This window comes from Camponotus floridanus, unplaced genomic scaffold, assembly GCF_003227725.1.
Source record: "Camponotus floridanus strain SB8 unplaced genomic scaffold, Cflo_v7.5 scaffold82, whole genome shotgun sequence".
In the NCBI taxonomy this organism is placed as follows: Eukaryota; Metazoa; Arthropoda; class Insecta; order Hymenoptera; family Formicidae; genus Camponotus; species Camponotus floridanus.
The window spans coordinates 530,053-556,637 of NW_020229852.1; the positions used below are offsets into that span (position 1 = coordinate 530,053).

Consider the following 26,585-nt stretch of genomic DNA (forward strand, 5'->3'; position numbering starts at 1 on the left):
ATGCTTTTTCAATTCACGTATTGTCTATTTGTTGCACGACATTACGACATACGCCAAAGCTTGTGCATTGACTTACGTCTACGTCTTAAGACTTTTAAGACCATTACGCCATGCTATGTGCTATGGCCCTTACGCTGTTCCCTTTGAAGTTATAAGCGCTTATAAAAACATTTATGATGTCACTGTGACGTCATAACTCGTGCTCACAAAAGCTTATCTCATCGAGGTAGGGCAGTAAAACCGTGAGCGCTTATAGCACATAAGCATTGAAACGGAACGCACGTGTTCTGTGTAAATAAGAAAAATGGACCGAAGATATCAGTTGATATTGAAGATGGTGAAACCAACAAAATTTATACAATATTAGTAACAGTAGAAGAAGCCAAACGTTTAGAAACTGGTAAGATTATCATTAATATTTATATTATTCAAAATTTATATTATGTATTAATATAATAAAGTGGAATGAAGTTATGTAGACTTTTCTTTTGAAATGTGATTTAAACTGTATATCAGTATATGATGGTAAAATATTTTCTACGTAATCCTTTAATCGTAATATAGGATTTTTAATGCGATGTTTATTAAGAATTATAAAAATATTTTCTAATAATTCTGTATTGCTTGGAGAATCTTCATCTTCAAACAATATTTCAAAAAATATTGCAATTAATGAGCATAAAATGACAATTTTTTTTTCGTCCATTTTTAAACATTCGTACTGCTCACACTGCTCACGCATCCAAAAGGAACGACCTTTTGTTTGCAATTTTAAGCGCTTAAGCAGCAAATGGAACGGTTGAAAATAGCGCTTATAAGCGTGAGCGCTTATAGCGCGTGAGCGTTCAAATGGAACGTACCCTTTCTAGCACATGCAGCCACAGCAGGAAGTGACATCAAAATTGATGACGTCATTGTTGTCTCAGAATACTGCCACAGTGCTGTCACGATTTTTGAAACGCACCCAATAGTGCTCACAGTGCTGGCAGTGAATTTTGGAATGTACCCTATAATGGATCTACGGGACGCCACTGCGCGGCTCAGTGAAACCGTTACACAAAAAACGACGGCCTCTCTCATTCTTCTCTCTGTTTTTAGCCACAGTAGCTGCAGCAGGAAGTGACAATAGAATTAAAGACGTCATTGTTGTGACGCACAGCACTGTCAGCGTGCTGCCATGAATTTTGCAATGCAGTTTATAATGCTGAATTTTGGAACACAGCCTCTTTTTTTAAGTTATTATATAAATACAACAGTTTATTTTATTTTATATAGTATATAAAACAATATTGTGATTTTGATGTAAACTGTGATAACTCTTTTAATAAAGCTTACTAGAAATAAAAATTATATGTATACAATTTATTGGAAGCGAATGTGTGAAAGTAATGTGTAGTAATTTTCTTATTTTTTATTTTAATATTATAATATAAAAGATGCAAATGATAATTGTTAGAGCTGTAGAAATGAGAAGGGATAATATAAAAGGCAATAATATTCTATAATTTTATAAAATTTTAAACTTTTAACTTCTTCCAAATCAGATTCATCGCTTAATTCTTCATCAGATTCTTCGAGTATTAAATTTAAATGTCAAAAATTTTTTCGCCTCTCCATATTTCTAGATTAAATAGATTACTCGATCACTAGTACTGCCAGCACTAAAGTAGTATTCCGTTTTGAATATCGTATTCATACTTGCAGTACGCTCTCATAAAATGGAACACTATTGATAGTATGCTTTATAACATAACGATTACAGCGCTGGCAGTGAATTTTAGAACACAGCTTAGATTAGGTTAGGTTTAACTTATAATTTCAAAAAAAATTATATCTATAATTCACTTTCGTTTTTCAATTGCTTATTTTATTTTGCACAATTTTTACTAACTTACATTCCTTTTTCTAAGTATATAAATTGTCGACATAATATAAATGAATATTTACTACATATATATATATATATATATATATATATATATATATATATATGTATATGTATATGTATATATAATATTTATAATATATATATTAACTTATGCTGTAGATGATACAGCTAATTTCTTCAAATGTTCCATGAACACTTGTAAGCTAACATCATCCGTCAAAACAGGCGCCCCACTCTCCTAAACAAAACAAAATAACATAATTTATTATTGTGCTAAATAATATGCTAAATTTATGATTATGTTTTTTAATTTTTTTAATATTTATATGAATAAGTTATGGTATAGCTATCTAATATATATATATATATATATATATATATATATATATATATATATACCTGTATATATATATATATATAGGGTGTCCCACCTAGAAGTGGCCACTCCCTTTTATCTTTTAAACTAAAAGAGATAGACCATAACAAATATTAAAAAAGTGTTTTAGACAAATTGTATGGCTTGAAGGGGGACATAAGATGGTGTTATTAGTTTGACATTAAAGAATCATCTGAAGGTCACGTGAAGGTCACATCCAACTTTTTAAACGGAACACCCTATATGTTTTTGCATATTTTTATAGTTCATCTCGAGAGCTTTCCAAAACACTATAATTAAGTTAGTTTTCATTAAGTACTTTCCAAGTTATAAGACTTGAAATAATTTCTTAATTTTACATAAACCATAAAATATCTAGTAAAATATCTAGTAAAATATTCATTTTTCAATTATCTTACCTTAATACTTTTATGTACAAAATAATGAGAGGAATCAATTGGTGTAAAGAAAACATACAGTTGTTTTTAAGAAAAAGTATGTAATTTGCAATTAATAATTACATATTTTTTCTTCAAAACAACTATGTGTTTTTTTACACCAATTGATTTCTCTCATCTATTAAGGCAAGATAATCGAAAAATGAATATTTTACTAGATATATTACGGTTTATGTAAAATTAAGAAATGATTTCAAGTCTCATAACTCGAAAAGTACTCAATGAAAAAATATTTTATTATAGTGTTTTGGAAAGCTCTCGAGATAAGCTACAAGAATATGTAATGAGAAAATGTAGGCTCCATTTAAGAAATTGAAGGTGACCTTCATGTGACCTTCAAATAACTCTTCAAGGTCAAATCAATGGTACCATCTTATATCCCCCTCGAAATCATACAACTTTTGTCTGAAACATTTTTGTTTGCTGGGCTTAGTTTTTGATATTTTACTGTCCAAGTTAAAATGGGACACCCTATGTATGCATGCATGTATGCATGTATGCATGTATGCATGTATGCATGTATGCATGTATGTATGTATGTATGTATGTATGTATGTATGTATGTATGTATGTATGTATGTATGTATGTATGTATGTATGTATGTATGTATGTATGTATGTATGTATGTATGTATGTATGTATGTATGTATGTATGTATGTATGTATGTATGTATGTATGTATGTATGTATGTATGTATTTATGTGTATATATATATATATATATATATATGTATATATAAAATAATTTATTTATAAATTAAAATATTTAATTAGAAATATATATTTTTTAGTTTATTTGGTTTATTTATCTAAAATATTTGAATTTTTTCTAAAGTATATTTAAGGATGTATTACAGAATATAAGAAAGAAAAACATAGAAGAAAAATGAAGGAAGAAATATTTATGCAAAAATTTCTTTATTTAACAAAACAAAATATATTTTAGACAGTTAAGAAAATTAAAACTTTTAATTTGAAATTTTTCAATATTAGTAAAAAGAAAATGTATGAAAATATAAAAAAAATTTTTTAAACTTAAATTCTTCGATAGATTCAAAACAAATTTATTCTTAATTTTTTTACAGTGCTCTAATTATATATGCATTTTACACTAAAAATTTACCTAATAAAAGAATAAAGTTTTAAAAATTGTCTATCTTTAAAATCAAAATGATTATAAATATGTTGAAAGTGGGTGATACCCGATTGACCACGTCGCCAACTGGCTAATTCAAAATAAGACTGTTTGATTGGTCAATCGTTGCTGATTACCCTGGGTACAGGGTATATTGATATAATTGGTTGTGATCAATCGCAATGTGGTCAAACGAGGCACTCCCTTGAAAGATCTATCTATAATATTTTTCACAAATTTGAAGTATGTTGCACATATGTTTAAAAAACGGATAATTTATATTTAGAAAGATAAATTTTTAATTTTTTTAAATTTCCCACCACCAGGTATATGTACACATTACACATCGCGCGCGCGCACACACACACACATACATGTGTTTGAAATTACAATTATTTCTATAATAATTATTAAGAATTATTATATCACTTTATGCGATCTGTAAAAATAATTAGTAGAATCTTAATATAGTTAAAATATTAAAATGCATCTATATAATTGTAAATTTATTAAGATTTTTACATAATTGGCATAATAATATTGCCAGCAATATTCGATTCATTTTTATATTGAAAAAATCCATGCAAAAATAGATAAAATAAAATATAGAAGAAAAATTTTTTTCGAACAAAAAAAGTGTAAAAACATATATTTGTACAAAAAAATTTTCTTATATTTTCTATTTTTCTTCCCATTTTTGTATGAGAAATTATTTATATCTTTTACGCGTATTATTTTTTTATCCATACTATATACAATTATAAAATTATTATATATTTTCTATGGCCTTTTTTAAATGAAATAAAATAATTTAAAAAGTACTAAAATACACCAATAAAAAAAATAATAAATTATAAGAAAATCAATGAAATGCATTTGCATATGAATATCAATCTGTTAATTTGAAATAATCCAATCACCAAAGCAGCTAAGCAAATAGAGGAAAAAAAATAAAATAAAATAACACACCCCGTTAGGTATCGGCATCCCCTATAGTTCACAGCATCATGGTAACATAAAATAAAAATATTAATTACAAATGATATTATACATAAACATTCATGAAAATTATTTATACTTCTTTCAATTCCTAATTCTTTAATCTATTTGAAATTAAATTATCCATTTCATAATTTCATAATAGAAGTTTAATATTACCTCAGATTTTTTTATAATTTATAATTTTTAATATTTTCTTATAATCGAATTTTATAGATTAAAATTCTCCAAGTATTATAATATATACATATACATATACAGGGTGTCCCAGACCACCAGTATACCCCTTTTAAAATGAAAATAAATGGCTTTTATAAAAAATCGCTAACAATTTTTAAGTAAATCGGGTACGCTTTATCAAATGGTGATATTTTCAACTTTTGATTCCGATCGGAAATACGCCATCCAGATCGGAATTTGAATTATTTTAAGGGAACATGATACTTTTTATTACAGATTCTAATTGTGAAAAAATAAGAACTTTTGTATCAAACGTTTTTTCTGAAAGTGCCTCTGTCAATCTTAAAATTGACCTTGAAAATAACTGTAAGACTGAAACTGTAAGATTGACAGAGGCACTTTCAGAAAAAACGTTTGATACAAAAGTTTCTTATTTTTTCACGTACAATTCGAATCTGTAATAAAAAGTACCATGTTCCCTTAAAAAAATTCAATTTCCGATCCGGATGGCGTGTTCCCGCTCAGAATCAAAAGTTGAAAATATCACCATTTGATAGAGTGTACCCGATTTACTTAAAAATTGTTCGCGATTTTTTACAAAAGCCATTTATTTTCATTTTAAAAGGGGTACACGGGTAGTCTGAGACACCCTGTATATGTGTGTATATTAATAAGTGTGAAAAATTTTAGGAGATGATTCCTTGTCGAAAATTAAGCGAGGTTTTTTATATCAACATATATTCCTACATTCCTCCCTGTGGAATCACACTCTTCCAAAAATGGAAATAAAAATAAGATTTTTATTTTTTTCTCAAATTTAGAACAAGTTAAAGAAATGAAACTAGGATATTTTCTACTAGTAAAAAAGTTATTTATTAATATTTTTTTTCAACCTCCCGTATTGTTATAAGGGGATGAAATTAGCAACCTTATTCAATTTTTTATTAGAACTTTTTAATGGAAATAAAAAAAAATTAAAATTAAAACTTTAAAAAATTAAAACTTTAAAAAATTAAAAATTTTTAACAGAATATGATTATTTTAAAAAGTGCATTAAAAAGTTTGATTTATTTAGAAACCTTTTTCTTTTATTTTTTTCATAAAATCAATAATTTTCAAGGAAACAAGAAAATAAAATACGTTATCATGCACAGCACGATGTTAAATAGCATAGATTTTGAATTACGAGAAGTTAATTTTTAAAATAAAAATAAAATTAGAGTAAATGTTGGGAAAATTAGAACAAAAACAAAATTATAATAAAAACCTAAAAAATAAAAACCTAATTTTTACCCCCATTTTTGAAGCCAAATTTTTGCTAGTTCGAAATTCAACAGACAAAACGGAAGTCGACAATCACGAAAGACTTAACACTCAAATAAATTACGCGGGCTTAATAAAGAAAAATATAATAGATTTATTAAGAAGAAAATAAAATAATATAAAAATAATATAAAAATAATATAAAAATAAAATAAATAACAAATCAAAGCAAGAAAGAATATTTATAATACGTTCGGAAATTTGAAATAACGAAATATATAACAGATCAAATCGACAGCGGTAATAATAATAATAAAGATTAGATCGAATATTTGCACGAAATTAATAACTCAAGAAAGCGCTAAGTCATTTCTGGTATTTATTCGAGCCCGTTTTTATGGCTGGATTCGGCGTGGCTGAACAGCGTTTCACAAATATAATGGAATTTCAATATTCAAATCATCGACTTATCGTACCGGCCTTTTCTCTCCATTTTTGAAGGAGTGTAATTCCACAGGAAGGGATGTAAAAGTATATATTTATAAAACCTTCCTTAATTTTCGACAAAGAATCAACTCCTAAAATTTTTTGCACTTATTAAGAAACACTTTATATATATACACACACACATACACACACATATATACAGGGGTATCCCTGAGCACTCCATCACGCACTTGTGAGGAGATAGAGTGCAGTAAATTAAATAAAGAAGTTCTTATTCCATGTAACGATTTTTCAAGAATAATAGAAATATTAATTATTAAAATCGGATGAGAGAAGCATTCGACCGCTTAAGTTATAGCATGGCCCGTGTCAATTGGCACGCGGCGAAACTGGCGATAACCACGGGTAGCGGCGTGCTGTCCTTCCCCTCGTCGCACGCCGGCAGACAATGTCTGACACGGTGGGCTATGCTACAGCCCGAGCGGTCGAACATTTCTCGCATTCCTCCGATTTTAACAATTAATATTTTTATTATTATTGCAAAAATCGTTACATGGAATAGAACTTCTTTATTTAATTTACTGCGGTTTACCTTCTCACAAGTGCGTGATGAAGTACTTAGAGACACCCTGTATATATTACAATAAATGAAAAGAATTCTGAATTCTGAAAGAATTTTCAAGAATAAAATAAACACAAATTTTTATAATTTTTTTTATACAACGTCAACATTATTTTAATAAACATTTTTATTTATATCGTTTCAAGGAAGATATTAAGGAAATAATAGTTGTTAAAAATAACCATTGACATTAATGTCAACAAATGTATTTTAAATGTTAAATTTATTTTGATGATTAATTTATTTTGAATGGTAATTTTAATCTTATGAAATTTTGCGTGTGTGATTTTCAAGCATATGATATATATTTAAATAAAATAATAAAATTTGAAATTTGAAATGTTTAATAACTTTATTATGAGTAATTTTATTATGCATGCTTTTATAATAATATAAAAAGTAAAACCGGTTTTTAATTTTAGGAAAATGTACGTAATAACTTTTCATATTTTTAACTTCTATAATCATTTAAACTACTATATCCCATATAGCATTTATGTCCAAAAGACATTAACAGGACATTCTGAAAATGTTTAATCGCCCAGAGATATCTTCTGGATACCATCTGGACTTCTTTTGGATATGCATGTTATGTGGGATATTAAATCATCTAAAATATTATATATTAACACATATAATAAAATTAAAAAAATTACTATAATATTTATTTTCATCATCATGTAACCAATGTTAAATTAATTATAGAATCTATCAATAAAGTTCTTAGATGTTGTACCGAATATCTTTTATAATAAATTTTGATAAAATCTATTATATCTATTATTTTCTTTCATGACAAATTATTTTAAAATAAAATATTAAAATATTAAATATATTTACTTACCGCACCATAAGCATACATATTATTGTGAGTCTGACTTGGATTGACCTTACTCAATAAAAATCTGGCTTGAGAACCACCTTGCTCTGTATCAATATATCGAGGTGCGGGAAATCTACCAGCTAAAATTTCAGCTGCATCATCAACAGGCGCTGCTAATAATTGTCGGAAATTTTCATATTCTGGTAGATCTTGATATTTTGATTGACGCCATTGTGCAATAGTCTGTAAAAATAAATTTCAAAACAATATACATTAGTGAATAAAGGACCTTGCACAAAATATGGGGAAATTCGATCACGGCCAAATTTGATAAAACTGTGCCATTTTTTACTTTGAGTCATGCTGATCAAAAGTTATCACGAGCGCAACCCGATTCTATGAACCGTTTTAGGCATGGTCACATTTTCGCACTTTGAGTCACTGCTCATATAACATCCTATGTCCAAAAGACATTAACAGGAAGATGTCTAAATCCTGAAGATGTCTAATCGTCTAAAGATATCTTCTAGATACCTGGACATCTTTTGGATATGTGGATGTAACTTTAAAACGGTTCATAGGATCGGATTGTGCTCGTGACAACTTTTGATCAGCATGACTCAAAGTACAAAATAGCACAGTTTTATCTAATTTGGCCGGAACCGAATTTCCCCATATTTTGTGCGAGGTCCTTTCTTTCTGAGTTTTATATACAATCAAAATTTAGAAATAAATAATATTTTTAGATATATCGATATATTGATCTATTTACCATTTATTTATTTATTTTAAAAATCTCATAATCTTAATCATTCAATACTTAAAATTTTTGTAACATTTATGTATAGTGTCATAATAAAATTGTACAATGACATTAATCGCTAATATTGCCCGGATTTGATAAACTTTATCATGAAACAATAGAAAAAGTGTTTCCAATTTAAAAGATTGTATTGTTAAATAATTAAATATAAGCAACAAATTCTTGCATTTAAGATTTTATGCACACATTATACTCATTGTCAGATATATGTATAATATACATGTAGACATACCATGACTATAAATATAAATATGTATGTATATAAAAATTAAAAACTGAAATTAACTCTACACTAAATCAAAACAAATTTTTGCAGAATATTGATAGTTTACTCCATATGGCATTATGTTTAAACTTACATTTGATATAATTTCTACACACACACGCACATGCACACACACAATATAATATAAATATAATTAAAATATAATAAAATAATATAAAAAAATAATTAAGGATAGTAAAAAGATAATGTTTTCTATGATTTTTTTTATCTTTATTCTTTAGTAAAGTGAAATATATATATATATATACAGGGTCTACCAAAAGTGTGGAAACCCCTAAATATCTCGGAAAATATACGTTTTACAGAAAAGTGTTTCCAACAAAAGTTGTAGGGTTTAAGAAGATCTATATACTGATTCTATCAGTTTGACCTTGGATGGCGTCGTCAAGGTCAGGTCAAGGTCACATTGACTTTTTTAAATGACACCCCCTACATTTGATTGCATATTCTTATAGCTTAATTCAAGAGCTTTCCAAAACACTATAATAATGTTCATTTTTATTAAGTACTTTGCGAGTTATGAGGGTTGAAATAATTTCTTAATTTTACATAAACCATAAAATATCTAGTAAACCATTCATTTTTCGATTATCTTACCTTCATACTTTTATGTACAAATTAATGAGAGGAATCAATTGGTGTAAAGAAAACACATAGTTGTTTCTAAGAAAAAATATGTAATTTGCAATTAACAATTCCATATTTTTTCTTAAAAACAACTGTATGTTTTCTTTACACCAATTGATTCCTTTCATTATTTTGTACATAAAAGTATGAAGGTAAGATAATCGAAAAATGAATGGTTTACTAGATATTTTATGGTTTATGTAAAATTAAGAAATTATTTCAACCCTCATAACTCGCAAAGTACTTAATAAAAATGAACATTATTATAGTGTTTTGGAAAGCTCTTGAATTAAGCTATAAGAATATGCAATCAAATGTAGGGGGTGTCATTTAAAAAAGTCAATGTGACCTTGACCTGACCTTGACGACGCCATCCAAGGTCAAACTGATAGAATCAGTATATAGATCTTCTTAAACCCTACAACTTTTGTTGGAAACACTTTTCTGTAAAACGTATATTTTCCGAGATATTTAGGGGTTTCCACACTTTTGGTAGACCCTGTATATATATATATATATATATATATATATGTGTATATATATATACAGGGTGGGGAAAAAGTATGGAAGCAAACAATTATTTCCGAAACTATTCATTTTTCGACAAAATGTCTTAGACATAATTTTTATGGTATGAAAAGATGTATTATGTGGCACAGACGACATGATCTTGAAATGACCCTTACGAGCTACATACAAATAACGTAAAAAATTTCAAATGGAACTCGTCAGTTTTTGTTACAGATTCTTGTAGCTGATGTCGAAACGTTTACAAAACACTGCATATGAGCCTCATTCCCTTAAAAACACTCCCAGTTACGAAACAATTGTGATAATTCGTATCGACGAAATTGAAAATAGACAGCGTACGTGTGATTACATGAATGTGTGTAACGCGACTGAACGTCATTATGAGAGATCAGTACAACAGTAGCGATTACTGCAACAAATGGAGAATAACCCGCTTCGATCATTTCTGCCGATACGAAAGACACGCGAAGTTCGTAGAATCAGTTAAGGCGTACATCGAACCGTACTCAAGGAAAGAGATTGCGTGATTCATCCAACCAGTTAAGGTAAGATAAGTGCGATTCATCCAACCAGTTAAGATAAGATAAGTGCGATTCATCCAACCAGTTAAGGTAAGATATGGGCCATTCAATGACCCATATCTTACCTTAACTGGTTGGATGAATCGCACTTATCTTGTCTTAACTGGTTGGATGAATCGCACTTATCTTACCTTAACTGGTTGGATGAATCGCACTTATCTTACCTTAACTGGTTGGATGAATCGCACTTATCTTACCTTAACTGGTTGGATGAATCACGCAATCTCTTTCCTTGAGTACGGTTCGATGTACGCCTTAACTGGTTCTACGAACTTCGCGTGTCTTTCGTATCGGCAGAAATGATCGAAGCGGGTTATTCTCCATTTGTTGCAGTAATCGCTACTGTTGTACTGATCTCTCATAATGACGTTCAGTCGCGTTACACACATTCATGTAATCACACGTACGCTGTCTATTTTCAATTTCGTCGATACGAATTATCACAATTGTTTCGTAACTGGGAGTGTTTTTAAGGGAATGGGGCTCATATGCAGTGTTTTGTAAACGTTTCGACATCAGCTACAAGAATCTGTAACAAAAACTGACGAGTTCCATTTGAAATTTTTTACGTTATTTGTATGCAGCTCGTTAATTTGCAATTAACAATTCCATATTTTTTCTTAAAAACAACTGTATGTTTTCTTTACACCAATTGATTCCTCTCATTATTTTGTACATAAAAGTATGAAGGTAAGATAATCGAAAAATGAATGGTTTACTAGATATTTTATGGTTTATGTAAAATTAAGAAATTATTTCAAGCCTTATAACTCAAAAAGTACTTAATAAAAAGGTACTTAATTATAGTGTTTTGGAAAGCTCTCGAGATAAGCTACAAGAATATGCAATGAAAAATAGGGGTTCCCATTTAAGATTTCAAACTTGCCCCCCCTCACCGCCCAGGGGGAGGGGTGGGGGGCTGATTTTAACGTCATTGTACGTCCCCCTCGAAATGACGAAATTTTGATTCTAATCATTTTTTCGTAGTGTGCTTATTTTTCAAGTTATTTGGCTGCCTAAGTTAAAATGGGTCACCCTGTATATATTCTCTGTTATAACTTATTAGCGACATAAAATATATTTTCTTTGCATATATATATTGCATTTCAGATAGATTTAATATATGTTAATTTAATACTATTATACTTACCTCTCCATGAAATATAAGTATTTGAAAAAATGTATCCATTAATAAAATTCTCTCAGGTTGAATAGATGAAGTATCTAATAATACTGGTTCTGGAGGGCCATTAAATCCATAACTGTATAAAATTGGCTGAACCATAATTAAAGAATTTGTTAAATCTTCACGCATAAGCATATGTCTAGAATGTCAAAAAATATATATTGATATATGAAATATGAGAACTAAATGTATCAATAAGTTTTAAATATATGATATTTTTTATAAAAATAAAATAACTTACCTATAAAAACTAGTTTCATCTGGAGAATTATTAAATACTTGTAAGAATTGTGATCTGCGTAAATGATACATAAATTGTGGATACAAAGAAAAATTTTCTGCCAATCTAAAGCTATTTGGATCATCTTTTGCATATTCTCCGAATTTTTGACACTGCAATAATAAGATTTTACACCTCAAAATATATAGATACAATATATATTTATGTGTAAATCTATATGTATAAACATATAAAGTTTAAGCTTTATATTAAGTGTAATTGGGCACAATTTTAATGATAGAAACTACTAACAAGTCTAATCAGCATACGATCAACCCATCTTAAAACATCTGGACCATCATCACTTTCTGCTCTAAATACAGCTAAACGTGACATGAGAACAGCTGCTGCTTCCTGATCAAATCCTGCGCTTACATGATGCAAAGATGACGATGCATCTGCCCAACTGATAATTAAAGATATTCCTATAGTATCATAAATAATTTATGATATTATCGCATATAATATATAATAAAAAAATATATTTACTTTCTTGCAATAGTAGTAACTCTAATTCGCCTTTGTCCATTACTATGTTGATATTGGGTAATGAATTGAATACAGCCTCTTCCACCTTGCGGAATTGGGGCTGTATGTTGATTTACAACTTCAAAGAATAATGCTGTTGTTGTAGATGGTGTCAATGAACAAAATTTCCACTGACAAGTACCACCTAAACCTACTTCTTGTTCTCCAACACTTGATCCTTTCACTCCCAATGATACACAAGGTCCAATTGCTCCAGAAACTTTAATTTCCCGAGATGTTTTTACTTCTAAGGTTGCATTGAATGCCATTTTCAAATCACCCTTGGCATCTTTAGCAAATACTCGTTGAAAAGTTTGTTTAAATAATGAAGAATTAAATGAATCCCCCATCACCATATGACCACCAGTAGAGTTGCAACATTGTCGCATTTCTAATAAGCCAGTTTGGTCAAGAGCACAAGAATAAATATCTATTATATGGCCATTAGTTGCAGCACGTGATGCAAGTGCATCATAATGCTTAGTTGCCTTTTTCATATGCTTAGCATTATCCTTTTGAATATCATGATGTGATCTGATTGGTTGTCGTAAATCATCAGTTACAACTTGGCCAGGTCCTTGAGAACATGGTCCGCCAACAAATAGCATAATCCTTAAATACATTGATGGCGTTATACGTAGGATTACAATAAAAAATGTAACATACAGTGTTTGCTGGTATCTAGATAAAATTATCTAGATAATCATCTAGATAAAGAAATGGATCATCTTTATCTTTAACTAGATGAAGAAATACAAAGTATCTTTATCTTTATCTTAGATGAAAAATATATGTCATCTTATCTAAAAATTGTCTAAGATGACGTTTTCATTATGCAAAAAAGTTTTCCAAGCAAGCTCCTAAAAATCTATCTAAAATATCTAAAATATATTTTTTATATTATTATTATAAATATATTATAAATATATTATAAATATAAATTAATAAATAAATATTTATCATATCATTTATATATCTTTTTGCTATTATTTCTTTATAATATTAAATATTCTTTAGGAGAAGAGAAAGAATATGTGTTTATAATTTTAATATCCCATTTATAATCTGCGTCACATTTTTTACAAATATTTATAGTCTTCTAAAATAAACAAAAATATCTAGATAATTATCTAGATTATCGCAATAATTATCTCATCTTTCATCTAGATTAAGTAAAAGCAAAATCATCTTTATCTCATCTAAGATAAATTTACAGCTTTTTATCTTTATCTTTATCTAGATAATTTTGAAATTATCTACAGCAAACACTGGTAACATATATACATCATATTACAACATATAAATACCTAGCACCAGTATTTGCATAACTAGCTTCTAAGAGACCCGTGGCGACTGCCAATGCCACACCTGTAGATCGCAATGAACGTTTCCCTGGCCCAACAGGCCATGGGTCACGTTGCAGTTCTCCTAAAAGATCTGTCAAACTCATATCACACTTATGCACTGGTTGCAAAAAGCGATTAGCAGCTGGCAATAATTGTGTGCTAGGTCCTCTTGGTTGATTTGGATTTTGTCCAGGAATTGGTCTACCTATACCTATCAAAATGTAATATAAATAAAATGCAATAAAGTAATCATGAAGAACAATGATAATATAGTAAATATAACTTGAAACTTATTGTATTCATACCTAACATATCTTGAACTTGTTTTGGTTGAAGATCCTTTGTGCCACGAAATACATAACTTTTACTACAACCATCACATCCTAATTCATGAACTTGAACCATTTTGCCAAATGTGATAAGACCAATAAGAGCATTGGGTGGAAGCAGAGACAATGACATTTGTAATGAATCTTTAAGTGCTCCTAATTCTTCATCATCCAGACATGTATCCACAACAAGTAGAAATATTGGTGGCAAACATTGGGCACGCTAAACAATACATACATACAATTAATACATACAATTGAACACAGATACAATAATATTTAAAGAAATGTATAATATCATAAATTTATATATAATAAAAACTACAATAAAAACTATAATCATGTAATGTCAATAAATGATAATAAAAAATAATGTTTTTAAGAATCAAATTGAATAGTTATATTATGAAACAAATATTTTTGATTTTACTTTTAAAAAAAAGTAAAATCAAAAATATTTGTTTCATAATATAACTATTCAACATATATTCACTACTATTCAAATAAATGTATACATTTTGATCATTTATATATGATATTTCCCTTGTTTCTTAGAATTTCAAAGAAAATCCTCATAAATTCTTTTTGCAAGATTTTTTCTCATAATTATTAATATAATTCATATATGTGTATTAATATAATTTAACTTTAGAAAAAATAATATATAATAATAATACAAATTTAGAATTTATTGAAATATAAAAATACCTTTAAAATATTTTTATGAATACTATATGCTCTTAATAAATAATTGGATTACTTTTTAAATTATCTTATATGATATAGACAGAAAATTACAAGAGAATTATGTATTAAATAAAATACGAATTTAAATGAAGTAATAAATAATAAAGAATATGAATGTCAATACATCATAATAAAATAAAGAAACACATTAAAACATACTTTAATTCTTATATAATAAAAGTAAATACTTTAATATTTTTTAAAATGTTTCTTGTGATAGATAAAAAATGATTTTTACTCTATTCACTTATAATACCTTATTACTTACCATTATTGTATACTCGATTGTTGAAAACATTGGAATAAGTTCAGCTGGCTGATGCTGTTCTGAAATTGCAGCATATTGTGGTGGAAACTAAAAAAGAATAATGAACACACATGAAAAATATACATGAATATATTATACAGTTTACTTCCAAAATTGAACAATTGCTAGCTTAAATCTAATTAAGTTAAACTCAGTCTAGCTAAAATGAGTTTAGCTTAAAAGAAAGTGAATAGAATTTTTTCTTACAGGATTTCTCTGAAAGCAAAAATTGCAGACCCATAATTTTGCACGATAGTCTACTTGACATAATGGATTTAAAATAGCTCTGCAAGTAGATCTTGTACATAAAACTGGATCATATTGAATTGGCGGAAGATCTACTCGTTCCTTAATCGGTTGATACAAAGTACCCAATGGTACAACTAATCTAGTAGCATCAATACGCGATGAGGGCCAAACATTCCATGTGAAACGCACACCATCACGATCTTCATTTTGTTGAATAAAATCTTCATATGTTGTCATAATGCTGTAAAAAAAATATACAAAAGATAATTAATATATTTTTTTATAATATAGAGTTTAATTCTTTTATACACATATATATATATATATATATATATATATATATATTTTTTTTTTTTTTAAGATTTTTTTTTATATATAATTATTTCATACAACATAAGCGCAGAGTAATGGATAAATTTCCAAAAGAGAAGGTATCAAGAATACAAAAAATTGTAGTAAATTAATTACAAATTAACAAATACTTACAATTATCTTCAAAGAAAATAGCTCAAGTTAATTAGCACTCTTCATGAATACAATTTTATTATCAACCTCGCACTTTGAAATGTATTGTTTAATTAAGAAAATAATAATTTTCTCTTTTACACTTTCCAAGCCACGTCATTTGTGACTACTTGGATTTAACGCATACGTAGAATAGCCGAATTCAGCGGATTTAATCGCTAAGCAACAATCGAATATGATTGGTTTCTACTTTCAGATCCGGCCAGTCAGCGTCAATTAAGCGTCGTCTACAATGGCAGTAGGATTAAGACCCGGTTCCACAACTCGAATAAGGCCCGTTTCTACCAACGCCGCTTAACTTTAATCTTAGCTTAACTCATTCTTTGGCCGGTATTCATAGGCCGGTATTCATAGTCCGATCTTATATTTAAGATTGTCTTAAGTCTGGTCCGAGGTTGACTTAAGACCTCATTCAACCAATCAAATAGCTGCGTAGCATTTCAAGCACGAACTTAAGACGATCTCAAATATAAGATCGGACTATGAATACCGGCCTTAAGACCTCATTCAATCAATCAAATAGCTGCGTAGCATTTCAAGCTCGAACTTAAGACGATCTCAAATATAAAATCGGATTATGGGGTGTTTACGACAATTAATCGGATCTTTGATCAGACTGAACAGTGGTACTCAGCGATAGATAGCTTTCTAAATTTCCCTAGACTAATCCGGATCAATGATGTGTCTTTGAAGTAATCGAATTAGATTAACAACGTATTCTTATTTTATAGAAAACATCTTATTCTAGTAAAATACATTTGTTTATTAATATATATTTGATAAATAAAGATATATTAATTAAAAGAATAATAAAGTATCTTCTATAATTTCTTATGATGTTTTTCACAATTTTTTCGATCAGCTCGACCGCAATTTCTTTCGATGACTGTTAATCTAATTCGATTATTTCAGAGACACATCATTGATCCGGATTAGTCTAGGGAAATTTAGGAAATCTATCGCTGAGTACCACTGCTCAGTCCGATCAGAGATCCGATTAATTGTCGTAAACATTCATGAATACCGGCCAATGTATCTAGTTAGGCCGGGTCTGCAATAGGCAATTTAAGCCTTAAGAGATTGACCAATCACAGTCAAGTATGAAGAGAATACTCGACTATGATTGGTCAATTTCTTAAGACTTAAATTGTCTATTGACCCGGCCTTACGAAAGCAAAATCGATAGTGCGGTTTCCTGCGCATGGAATTCAGAGTGGGGTGGATGGGACATTAACGAGTGTTACGGACGTTCTTTTGATCTTCTCACTGGTCTTTACCAGTTCCTACTCTACTTTGAAGTAATTGAGATTCTCGTAATCAAGTCCGGCCAACGGATTCTCCCACTTGAAAAAAATGGCACTCTTATCCTTACGTTTAACTTCGTCTTTAATTAGACATCTGCCAAATACCACGGTTCAGGTAATTCCAAAAAAGAAATCTTATTAATGTTTGTACCTGTGATACGTTATGGGACTGGCAAAATATGTATATCGACATTTTTACTTACGAAGAAACCACTATTTTCTGATTTATCTTTTCGTTATTCTTTTTTTAACAAGTCGGATTGTAGGTAAAAGATAAACGAAGTGACTTATAAAATTCAATTGATAAATTTTATAGGATATTTAAGATGTCAATAGTATATGTCTATTACATAAAATATGTTGGAGCACCAAGTTATGTAATGCAAGTTATGCATTCTTTATGTACATATATACATATATATATATATATATATATATATATGTATAAATGTATATATGAGTATGTATATATGTATGTATGTATTTTTTTTAACAGATTATTTGGCCTGCAACTGCTTTAGCTTCTTGCAAATATCATGTTTCATGCAGTCGTCGTTCGGCAGAAATTTCTTCCATCCTGGAAGAACGTATTCTTGGATCAGCACCAAAGGTAAATCCTTTATAACAGATTATTGTTTTATACTTATATTATATGCTTTATATAATGATATATATGATTAATTATTTATATATGTTTTTATAAATTTTATTTTATAAATTTATTTTATACTTTTTAAGGACGATTATTTTTAAATATTTTATGAAATAAGTTAATTCTAGGTTGATCTCATTTTAGGCTAATCTTGAAGAAACTGGCAGAGTACTCAGCATTGGAGATGGTATTGCACGTGTGTATGGATTGAAGAATATTCAAGCTGACGAAATGGTGGAATTTAGTTCAGGTTTGAAAGGTATGGCGCTAAATTTGGAACCTGACAATGTAGGCGTTGTGGTATTTGGTAATGACAGACACATTAAGGAGGGAGATATTGTGAAACGTACTGGTGCCATTGTTGATGTCCCTGTCGGTGAAGAATTGTTGGGTCGTGTTGTTGATGCATTAGGCAATCCTATAGATGGCAAGGGACCTCTAAATAATAAATTGAGATTCCGTATTGGAACAAAAGCTCCAGGCATTATTCCCAGGTAATTTATAATAACAAAGATTGTAATCCTTTGTCTCTTAATTTTCTTGTACAGAACAATAGCAATTTTATATTTATGTAAAAATCATACTTGATATCATCCTGTTTTATGATAGATTAAAAAATAAATAACTAAATTCAGCATGCATATTATATTCTCTTTAATAGAGTATCAGTCAGAGAACCAATGCAAACTGGGATTAAAGCTGTAGATTCCTTGGTACCTATTGGTCGTGGTCAACGTGAGTTAATTATTGGAGACAGGCAGACTGGAAAGACTGCTCTTGCCATTGATACAATTATTAACCAGAAGCGTTTTAATGATGCCGGAGAAGAAAAGAAAAAATTATATTGCATTTATGTCGCTATTGGTCAGAAGAGATCTACTGTTGCACAAATTGTAAAGCGTTTAACAGACAGTGGTGCTATTAATTATACTATCATTGTATCTGCTACTGCTTCTGATGCAGCACCACTTCAATACTTGGCTCCATATTCTGGATGTGCTATGGGGGAGTTCTTCAGGTGAATATTTGTATTATACTTATTATATTTTTTATTTATTTGTTTTATATGGGACTGCATAAGAATAAACTGCAAAAGAATATAGTGCATTCCTTCCATGCGTCCCCTGAATAAAATGAAAAAGAGTAGTGATTCAATCATATAGCAACCTGAATAGAGCTGTGAGCGTAATATTCTCTTCGAATGATTAAAAAAAACATAATTCGCAAGTATCTATATGAAAACATGAACCTGAATAACAGGAGCGAGAGTAGCCTAATTAAAGTATAAACAAGATTCTGTGTGGTCTATTCTTGTGGAGATTTTGATATATTAATAGAATAATACATATGTTCTGCGTATAATATCGATTTTATTGCTGCAAAAAGAACTTATATAAGGATTATTTTGTAGGGACAATGGGAAACATGCTTTAATCATTTATGATGATTTATCTAAGCAAGCTGTTGCCTATCGACAGATGTCTTTGTTACTTAGAAGACCACCAGGTCGTGAAGCCTATCCTGGCGATGTATTCTATCTTCATTCTCGTTTGCTCGAGAGAGCAGCCAAAATGAATGAAAATTTGGGTGGTGGATCGTTAACAGCTTTGCCCGTCATTGAAACGCAAGCTGGTGATGTGTCCGCTTATATTCCTACAAATGTCATTTCCATTACCGATGGTCAAATTTTCTTGGAAACGGAATTGTTTTACAAAGGTATCCGACCCGCTATCAACGTAGGTTTATCTGTATCACGTGTTGGATCTGCTGCTCAAACAAAGGCCATGAAACAGGTATATATAAATTTTTTAATATAACCAATTACAATATCGAAGAATTATATCATTAAAATTATATATATGATTATATTTTTTATTTATATTTAATTGTAACTAATAAAAATATATTAAAAAATTAATATGATAAAGGACTTCGCACCAATTTAATTTATATAAATTGAAAAAGGACGTTTCTTAAACTTCAATATCACACTCACTTCAAATCATCATATCTTTTACATTTTTTAATTTTCAGGCTTTTTGCCTAAGAAAACTTTTGATCAGCACTACCTAAATTATAACATATTTTAACAACACGATACACAAGAAACGAGCGATTAAGAGCCACCGTGGATGGTAGTGCGTAAATTTTTCTTAAAGATTAATTATTCGCGAAAATTTAAACGTGCACAAGGCATATGCATATATTTTACTTGGTGCATTTACCATGATATAGATTCTCATTTTTGAGAATTCTATAAACCCCTCTTTACCTCCCTGAAGAGATGTAGACGAGAAAAATATCGGGGTGAAATCGCTGAATCGGGAATCGAACCCAAGTCTTTTTCTCGTCTACATCTCTTCAGGGAGGTAAAGAGGGGTTTATAGAATTCTCAAAAATGAGAATCTATATCTTGGTAAATGCACCAAGTAAAATATATGCCTTGTGCACGTTTAAATTTTCGCAAATAATTAATCTTTAAGAAACGCACTACCATCCGCGGTGGCTCTTAATTGCTCGTTTCTTGTGTATCGTGTTGTTAAATACATAAAGAGCCTAATTCTGTATCAATTTATTAACATATTTTAATTTTGCCATAAGTTAATTTCACCGAAACCATTTTTTTTATATAAAATGTGCAGACTCCTTTACATAAAACATTAATATTTTACAATTGCACATAGGTTGCTGGCTCGATGAAATTGGAATTAGCTCAATATCGCGAAGTAGCGGCTTTCGCACAATTTGGTTCGGATCTAGATGCTGCGACTCAACAATTATTAAACCGTGGTGTAAGATTAACAGAGCTTCTCAAACAGGGACAATATGGTAAGATGTAACAAATTAAATAATTTTCACAATTTTAATAATTTATATAGAGGGTGCGCCAAAAGTCTGGATACATCTAAATATCTCACAAACGGTGCATTTTAGAAAAAAATGTTTCAAGTGAAAGTTGTTTGGTTTCGAGGGGGCCATAAGATGGTACCATTGGTTTGACCTTGAAGAGTCATTTAAAAGGTCACGTGAATGTCACTTCAATTTTTTTAAATGGCACCCCCTATTTTTTATTACATATTCTTGTAGCTGACCTCGAGAGTTTTCCAAAACACTATAATAAATTATTTTTCCATGAAGTACTTTTCGAGTTATGAGGCTTGAAATCATTTCTTAATTTTACATAAACTATAAAATATCTTGTAAAATATTCATTTTTCGATTATCTTACCTTAATACTTTTATACAATATACAAAATAATGAGAGGAATCAATTGATGTAAAAAAAATACATAGTTGTTTCTAAGAAAAAATGTAATTTGCAATTAACAATTCCAAATTTTTTCTTAAAAACAACTATGTGTTTTCTTTACATTAATTGATTCCTCTCATTATTTTGTACATAAAAGTATTAAGGTAATCGAAAAATGAATATTTTACAAGATATTTTATGGTTTATGTAAAATTAAGAAATGATTTCAAGCTTCATAACTCGAAAAGTACTTCATGCAAAAATAATTTATTATAGTGTTTTGGAAAGCTTTCGAGATCAGCTACAAGAATATGTAATAAAAAATAAGGGGTGCCATTTAAAAAAATTGAGGTAACCTTCACGTGACCTTCAAATGACTCTTCAAGATCAAATCAATGGTACCATCTTATGGCCCCCTTGAAACCAAACAACTTTTGCCTGAACAATTTTTTTCTAAAATGCACCGTTTGTGAGATATTTAGGTGTATCCAGACTTGGCGCACCCTGTATATATAATTAAATATGTACAACAATATACAGGGTATTGCAGAGCGATCGTATCAAGCGTTTATTTTGAAAAATAAACTCATTTTTTGAAAGATGATTTTATATAAAAGTTGTAGAATTTTAAGTGATGCATAATGGCCGTAGCATAAGGTTGTAAGGTTGTAAGCGAAATGAACCAAATCCATTTCCTACGGATTTCGTGCGTTCTACGGCGGTCGCGCATACGCAGTTACGAAAGAATTCTGCGTTCTTAATTCTGATTGCGCGTCGGTCGTAGAACATATATAGTAGCCGTAGGAAATGGATTTGGTTCAAATGGATTTCGCTTATAACTTTACAACCTTATGCTACGGTCATTGTAGACGACCCTTTACATACTAATATTAGGATGACTTTGAATAATGTTGTCAAGATCACGTAAAGATTACTTTAAAATTTTTTAATGATACTCTTATTTTTTATACATATTCTTACATATTCTTACATATTCTTATAGTTTATCTCGAGAATTTTCCGAAACACTATAATAAAATATTTTTTTATTAAGTACTTTCAGAGTTACGAAGCTTGAAATAATTCCTTAATGTTATATAAATTATAAAATATCTCGTAAAATATATATTTTTCAATTATTTTATCTGAAAAACACAGTTTTTAAGAAAAAATATATAACTATCAATTGCAAATTATACATTTTTTGTTAAAAACAAATGTTTTTTTTTATATCAATTGATACCTCTCATTATTTTGAGCAAATATTCACAAGTAAGATAACAAAAAATTAATATTTTACCAAATATTGTATATTTTATAGTTATTTTATGTATAGTTATTTTATGTAAAATTAAGAAATTATTTCAATCCTCATAACTCGAAAAATACTTAATAAACAAATACTTTATTATAGTGTTTTGGAAAGCTCTCGAGATAAGCTATAAAAATATGTAAAAAAAATAGGTTTTATTGAAAAATTTTAAGGCGATCTTTACATGACCAACACTATTCAAAGTCATCCTAATATTAGTATGTAATGTGCGTCACTTAAAAATCTACAACTTTTATATAAAACATTTTTCAAGAAAATAAATATTTTTCAAAATAAACGCTTGATGTGATAGTTCTACAACATCCTGTGTGTGTGATGTTCATTTTAAAACTTTCCACCTATGTATTTCACGATTATTTTTTGTGAAAAATGCCAAAAGACGTCAATTTTGTTTTCAAGAAGGATATTTAAGGAGATCCTGTACTCGACTGTATAACCGACAAAATTACCATTTTCGTATTTCTAGTCTTTCGTCGCACTAATTTGACAGAATTGAAAATGTTTATCCACGATTGCAATACATACATCAATAATCCTAGCAAACTTCGATTTCATATGAAAAACGAGAAATAATTATGAAATTACAGTTTTCCTTATTCATTTTTATCTCAATATGGCGTCTCGATTTATAGACGAACTGTCAACTCATTATAATATGTACTTCATATAAAAGCTATATAGTTTGTATGAATGTAAAAACAAGTTTACTTGGATCGAATTATACGAAAAAAACATTATTGAACCTTCGAAATCGAAATTAGAAGTTTAATATAAAAGTATAGTTTGTAGAACGATTCGTGTGTATGTATACGTGCGTGTAGGTAAAGTAGAATGGAAAAATAGCAGTGCATCTTTTTTATAAATAACGTGATAGAAAGAGATACGGGATGACAATTTAGATGAAAGCGCTGTTTCGTATAAGAGTTCGCCGTTCAGTACAGGATCCTCTTAAGTACATTAAATATAACGAAATTTTTGCACTCCTTCGTCGGGGTAGCTATATACCCCTTCAAAAATCTTAAATGACAATAAGGCTCCAGGTGGTACATCATTTTAAAAGTCTTTTGATTTTCTATATAATTCTTTCTTTTTTTTATTTAAGTGAATATTTTTCGAGAAATCGTACTTGGAAGTTTTGAGTGTTAAAAATGTTTTACATACAAAGATATATTTTAGAGTAGAATTTTTTTATTAGTCATTTATTATAACAAATCGAGAATTGTTTAGAAAACAATAGAGAACATTTTGAACATTTGTTATATACAGGGTGGGGAAAAAGTATGGAAGCAAACAATTATTTCCGAAACTATTCATTTTTCGACAAAATGTCTTAGACATAATTTTTATGGTATGAAAAGATGTATTATGTGGCATAGACGGCATGACCTTGAAATGACCCTTACGAGCTGCATACAAATAACGTAAAAAATTTCAAATGGAACTCGTCAGTTTTTGTTACAGATTCTTGTAGCTGATGTCGAAACGTTTACAAAACACTGCATATGAGCCCCATTCCCTTAAAAACACTCCCAGTTATGAAACAATTGTGATACAAACAGTTTGTATGCACATTGACATTGCTTACTGATTTCGCATCATGACGTTCAGTTGCGTTCACTAATAACATGTAATTGTACCTGTTGTCATATGAATCGCACTTATCTTGTCTTAACTGGTTGGATGAATCGCACTTATCTTACCTTAACTGGTTGGATGAATCGCACTTATCTTGCCTTAACTGGTTGGATGAATCGCACTTATCTTGCCTTAACTGGTTGGATGAATCGCACTTATCTTGCCTTAACTGGTTGGATGAATCGCACTTATCTTGCCTTAACTGGTTGAATGAATCGCACTTATCTTGCCTTAACTGGTTGGATGAATCGCACTTATCTTACCTTAACTGGTTGGATGAATCGCACTTATCTTGTCTTAACTGGTTGGATGAATCGCACTTATCTTACCTTAACTGGTTGGATGAATCGCACTTATCTTATCTTAACTGGTTGGATGAATCGAACTTATCTTACTTTAACTGGTTGGATGAATCACGCAATCTCTTTCCTTGAGTACGGTTCGATGTACGCCTTAACTGATTCTACGAACTTCGCGTGTCTTTCGTATCGGCAGAAATGATCGAAGCGGATTATTCTCCATTTGTTGCAGTAATCTACTGTTGTACTGATCTCTCATAATGACGTTCAGTCGCGTTATACACATTCATGTAATCACACGTACGCTGTCTATTTTCAATTTCGTCGATACGAATTATCACAATTGTTTCGTAACTGGGAGTGTTTTTAAGGGAATGGGGCTCATATGCAGTGTTTTGTAAACGTTTCGACATCAGCTACAAGAATCTGTAACAAAAACTGACGAGTTTGAAATTTTTTACGTTATTTGTATGCAGCTCGTAAGAGTCATTTCAAGGTCATGCCGTCTATGCCACATAATACATCTTTTCATACCATAAAAATTATGTCTAAGACATTTTGTCGAAAAATGAATAGTTTCGGAAATAATTGTTTGCTTCCATACTTTTTCCCCACCCTGTCTAATAAATAACTAATAAATAAATTCTATTCTAAAATGTATCTTTGTATGTAAAACATTTTTGACATCTAAAATTTTCAAGTGCGATCGATTTCTTGAAAAATATTCACTTACCTAAAAAAAAGAAAGAGAGTTGTACAAAGAATCAAAAGACCTTTAAAATGATATACCACTTAACCCCTAGATGTTTAAGATTTTTGAAGGGGTAGCTATCCCGACGAAGGGGATGAAAAAATTTCGTTAATGTACTTAAATATCCCCCTTGAAAATAAAATTGACATTTTTCGCAAAAAATAGTCAATCGTGAAATAAACAGATTTAAAGTTTTAAAATGAACACCCTGTATATATATATATATATATATATATATATATATATATATATATATAATATCTTTTCAGTACCTATGGCTATCGAAGAACAGGTAGCTGTCATATATTGCGGTGTGCGTGGTTATCTCGATAAAATGGATCCTACAAAGATTACTGCTTTTGAAAAAGAATTTCTTGCACACATCAGGTATCTAATGTAATATCTAATGTATTTAATTAATGCATATATATATTTTTTTGATGCATATATTTTTTTCTAGATCTACTCAGCAAGATCTTCTTGCTACTATTGCAAAAGAAAACATAATTAGTGAAGCATCAGATGCAAAACTGAAAAAAGTAGTTACTGATTTCCTATCATCTTTCTCAGCATAAAGTGCAATCATATGGTATTGTCATACAATGTCATTGTAATATGCTTATCAAAATAGATAATGAAAATGTAAATGTTTCTTGAAGATTTGCTATGAATTGAGTATTAATGTACCAATATTACAGTCATATAAATAATACATAATTATAAGTCATATATAATTATGTATATCTATATTAGATACATTATTACACTTTTCTCTCTTTATACATATATATATATATATATATGTATATATATATATATATATG

At 29.4% G+C, this 26,585-nt stretch overlaps 2 protein-coding genes across 4 annotated transcripts; one reads left to right on the forward strand and one right to left on the reverse strand.

Moving 5' to 3' along the window:
- Positions 1-1,996: 1,996 nt before the first annotated feature.
- LOC105250319 (protein transport protein Sec23A) lies at positions 1,997-16,662 on the reverse strand. 3 transcript variants are annotated; one of them, XM_025414504.1, is made up of 12 exons: positions 16,499-16,662; positions 15,971-16,253; positions 15,725-15,811; positions 14,686-14,932; positions 14,342-14,591; positions 12,996-13,646; positions 12,759-12,912; positions 12,468-12,619; positions 12,191-12,365; positions 8,214-8,435; positions 4,828-4,848; positions 2,037-2,126 (listed from the first exon to the last, which is right to left on the reverse strand). In XM_025414504.1, exons 2-12 carry the CDS (start codon positions 16,247-16,249, stop codon positions 2,037-2,039), a joined length of 2,328 nt encoding a protein of 775 aa, XP_025270289.1. In that variant the 5' UTR covers positions 16,250-16,253; positions 16,499-16,662. The 3 variants fall into 3 exon arrangements, with proteins under 3 accessions (XP_025270290.1, XP_025270288.1, XP_025270289.1); XM_025414503.1 differs by lacking the exon at positions 16,499-16,662 and having other exon boundaries at positions 1,999-2,126; positions 15,971-16,249; XM_025414505.1 differs by lacking the exons at positions 4,828-4,848; positions 16,499-16,662 and having other exon boundaries at positions 1,997-2,126; positions 15,971-16,249.
- Positions 16,663-17,735: 1,073 nt separating this feature from the next.
- Positions 17,736-26,419, forward strand: LOC105250320 (ATP synthase subunit alpha, mitochondrial). The gene is made up of 8 exons (XM_025414506.1): positions 17,736-17,956; positions 18,338-18,451; positions 18,638-18,987; positions 19,155-19,511; positions 19,905-20,286; positions 21,178-21,322; positions 26,031-26,148; positions 26,222-26,419. The coding sequence occupies exons 1-8, from the start codon at positions 17,891-17,893 to the stop codon at positions 26,334-26,336; spliced, it is 1,647 nt and encodes a 548-aa protein (XP_025270291.1). The 5' UTR covers positions 17,736-17,890; the 3' UTR covers positions 26,337-26,419.
- The last annotated feature ends 166 nt before the right edge of the window (positions 26,420-26,585 follow it).

Coding starts and splice junctions, on each gene's coding strand:
- LOC105250320 (XM_025414506.1), top strand. CDS start 17,891: ATGGCACTCTTATCCTTACGTTTAACTTCGTCTTTAATTAGACATCTG. Junction 17,957..18,337: donor TGCCAAATACCACGGTTCAG/GTAATTCCAAAA, acceptor TTTTTTTAACAG/ATTATTTGGCCTGCAACTGC. Junction 26,149..26,221: donor GAATTTCTTGCACACATCAG/GTATCTAATGTA, acceptor ATTTTTTTCTAG/ATCTACTCAGCAAGATCTTC.
- LOC105250319 (XM_025414503.1), bottom strand. CDS start 16,249: ATGACAACATATGAAGATTTTATTCAACAAAATGAAGATCGTGATGGT. Junction 14,933..15,724: donor CAATCGAGTATACAATAATG/GTAAGTAATAAG, acceptor TGTATTGTTTAG/CGTGCCCAATGTTTGCCACC. Junction 12,913..12,995: donor GTTACTACTATTGCAAGAAA/GTAAATATATTT, acceptor TTTAATTATCAG/TTGGGCAGATGCATCGTCAT.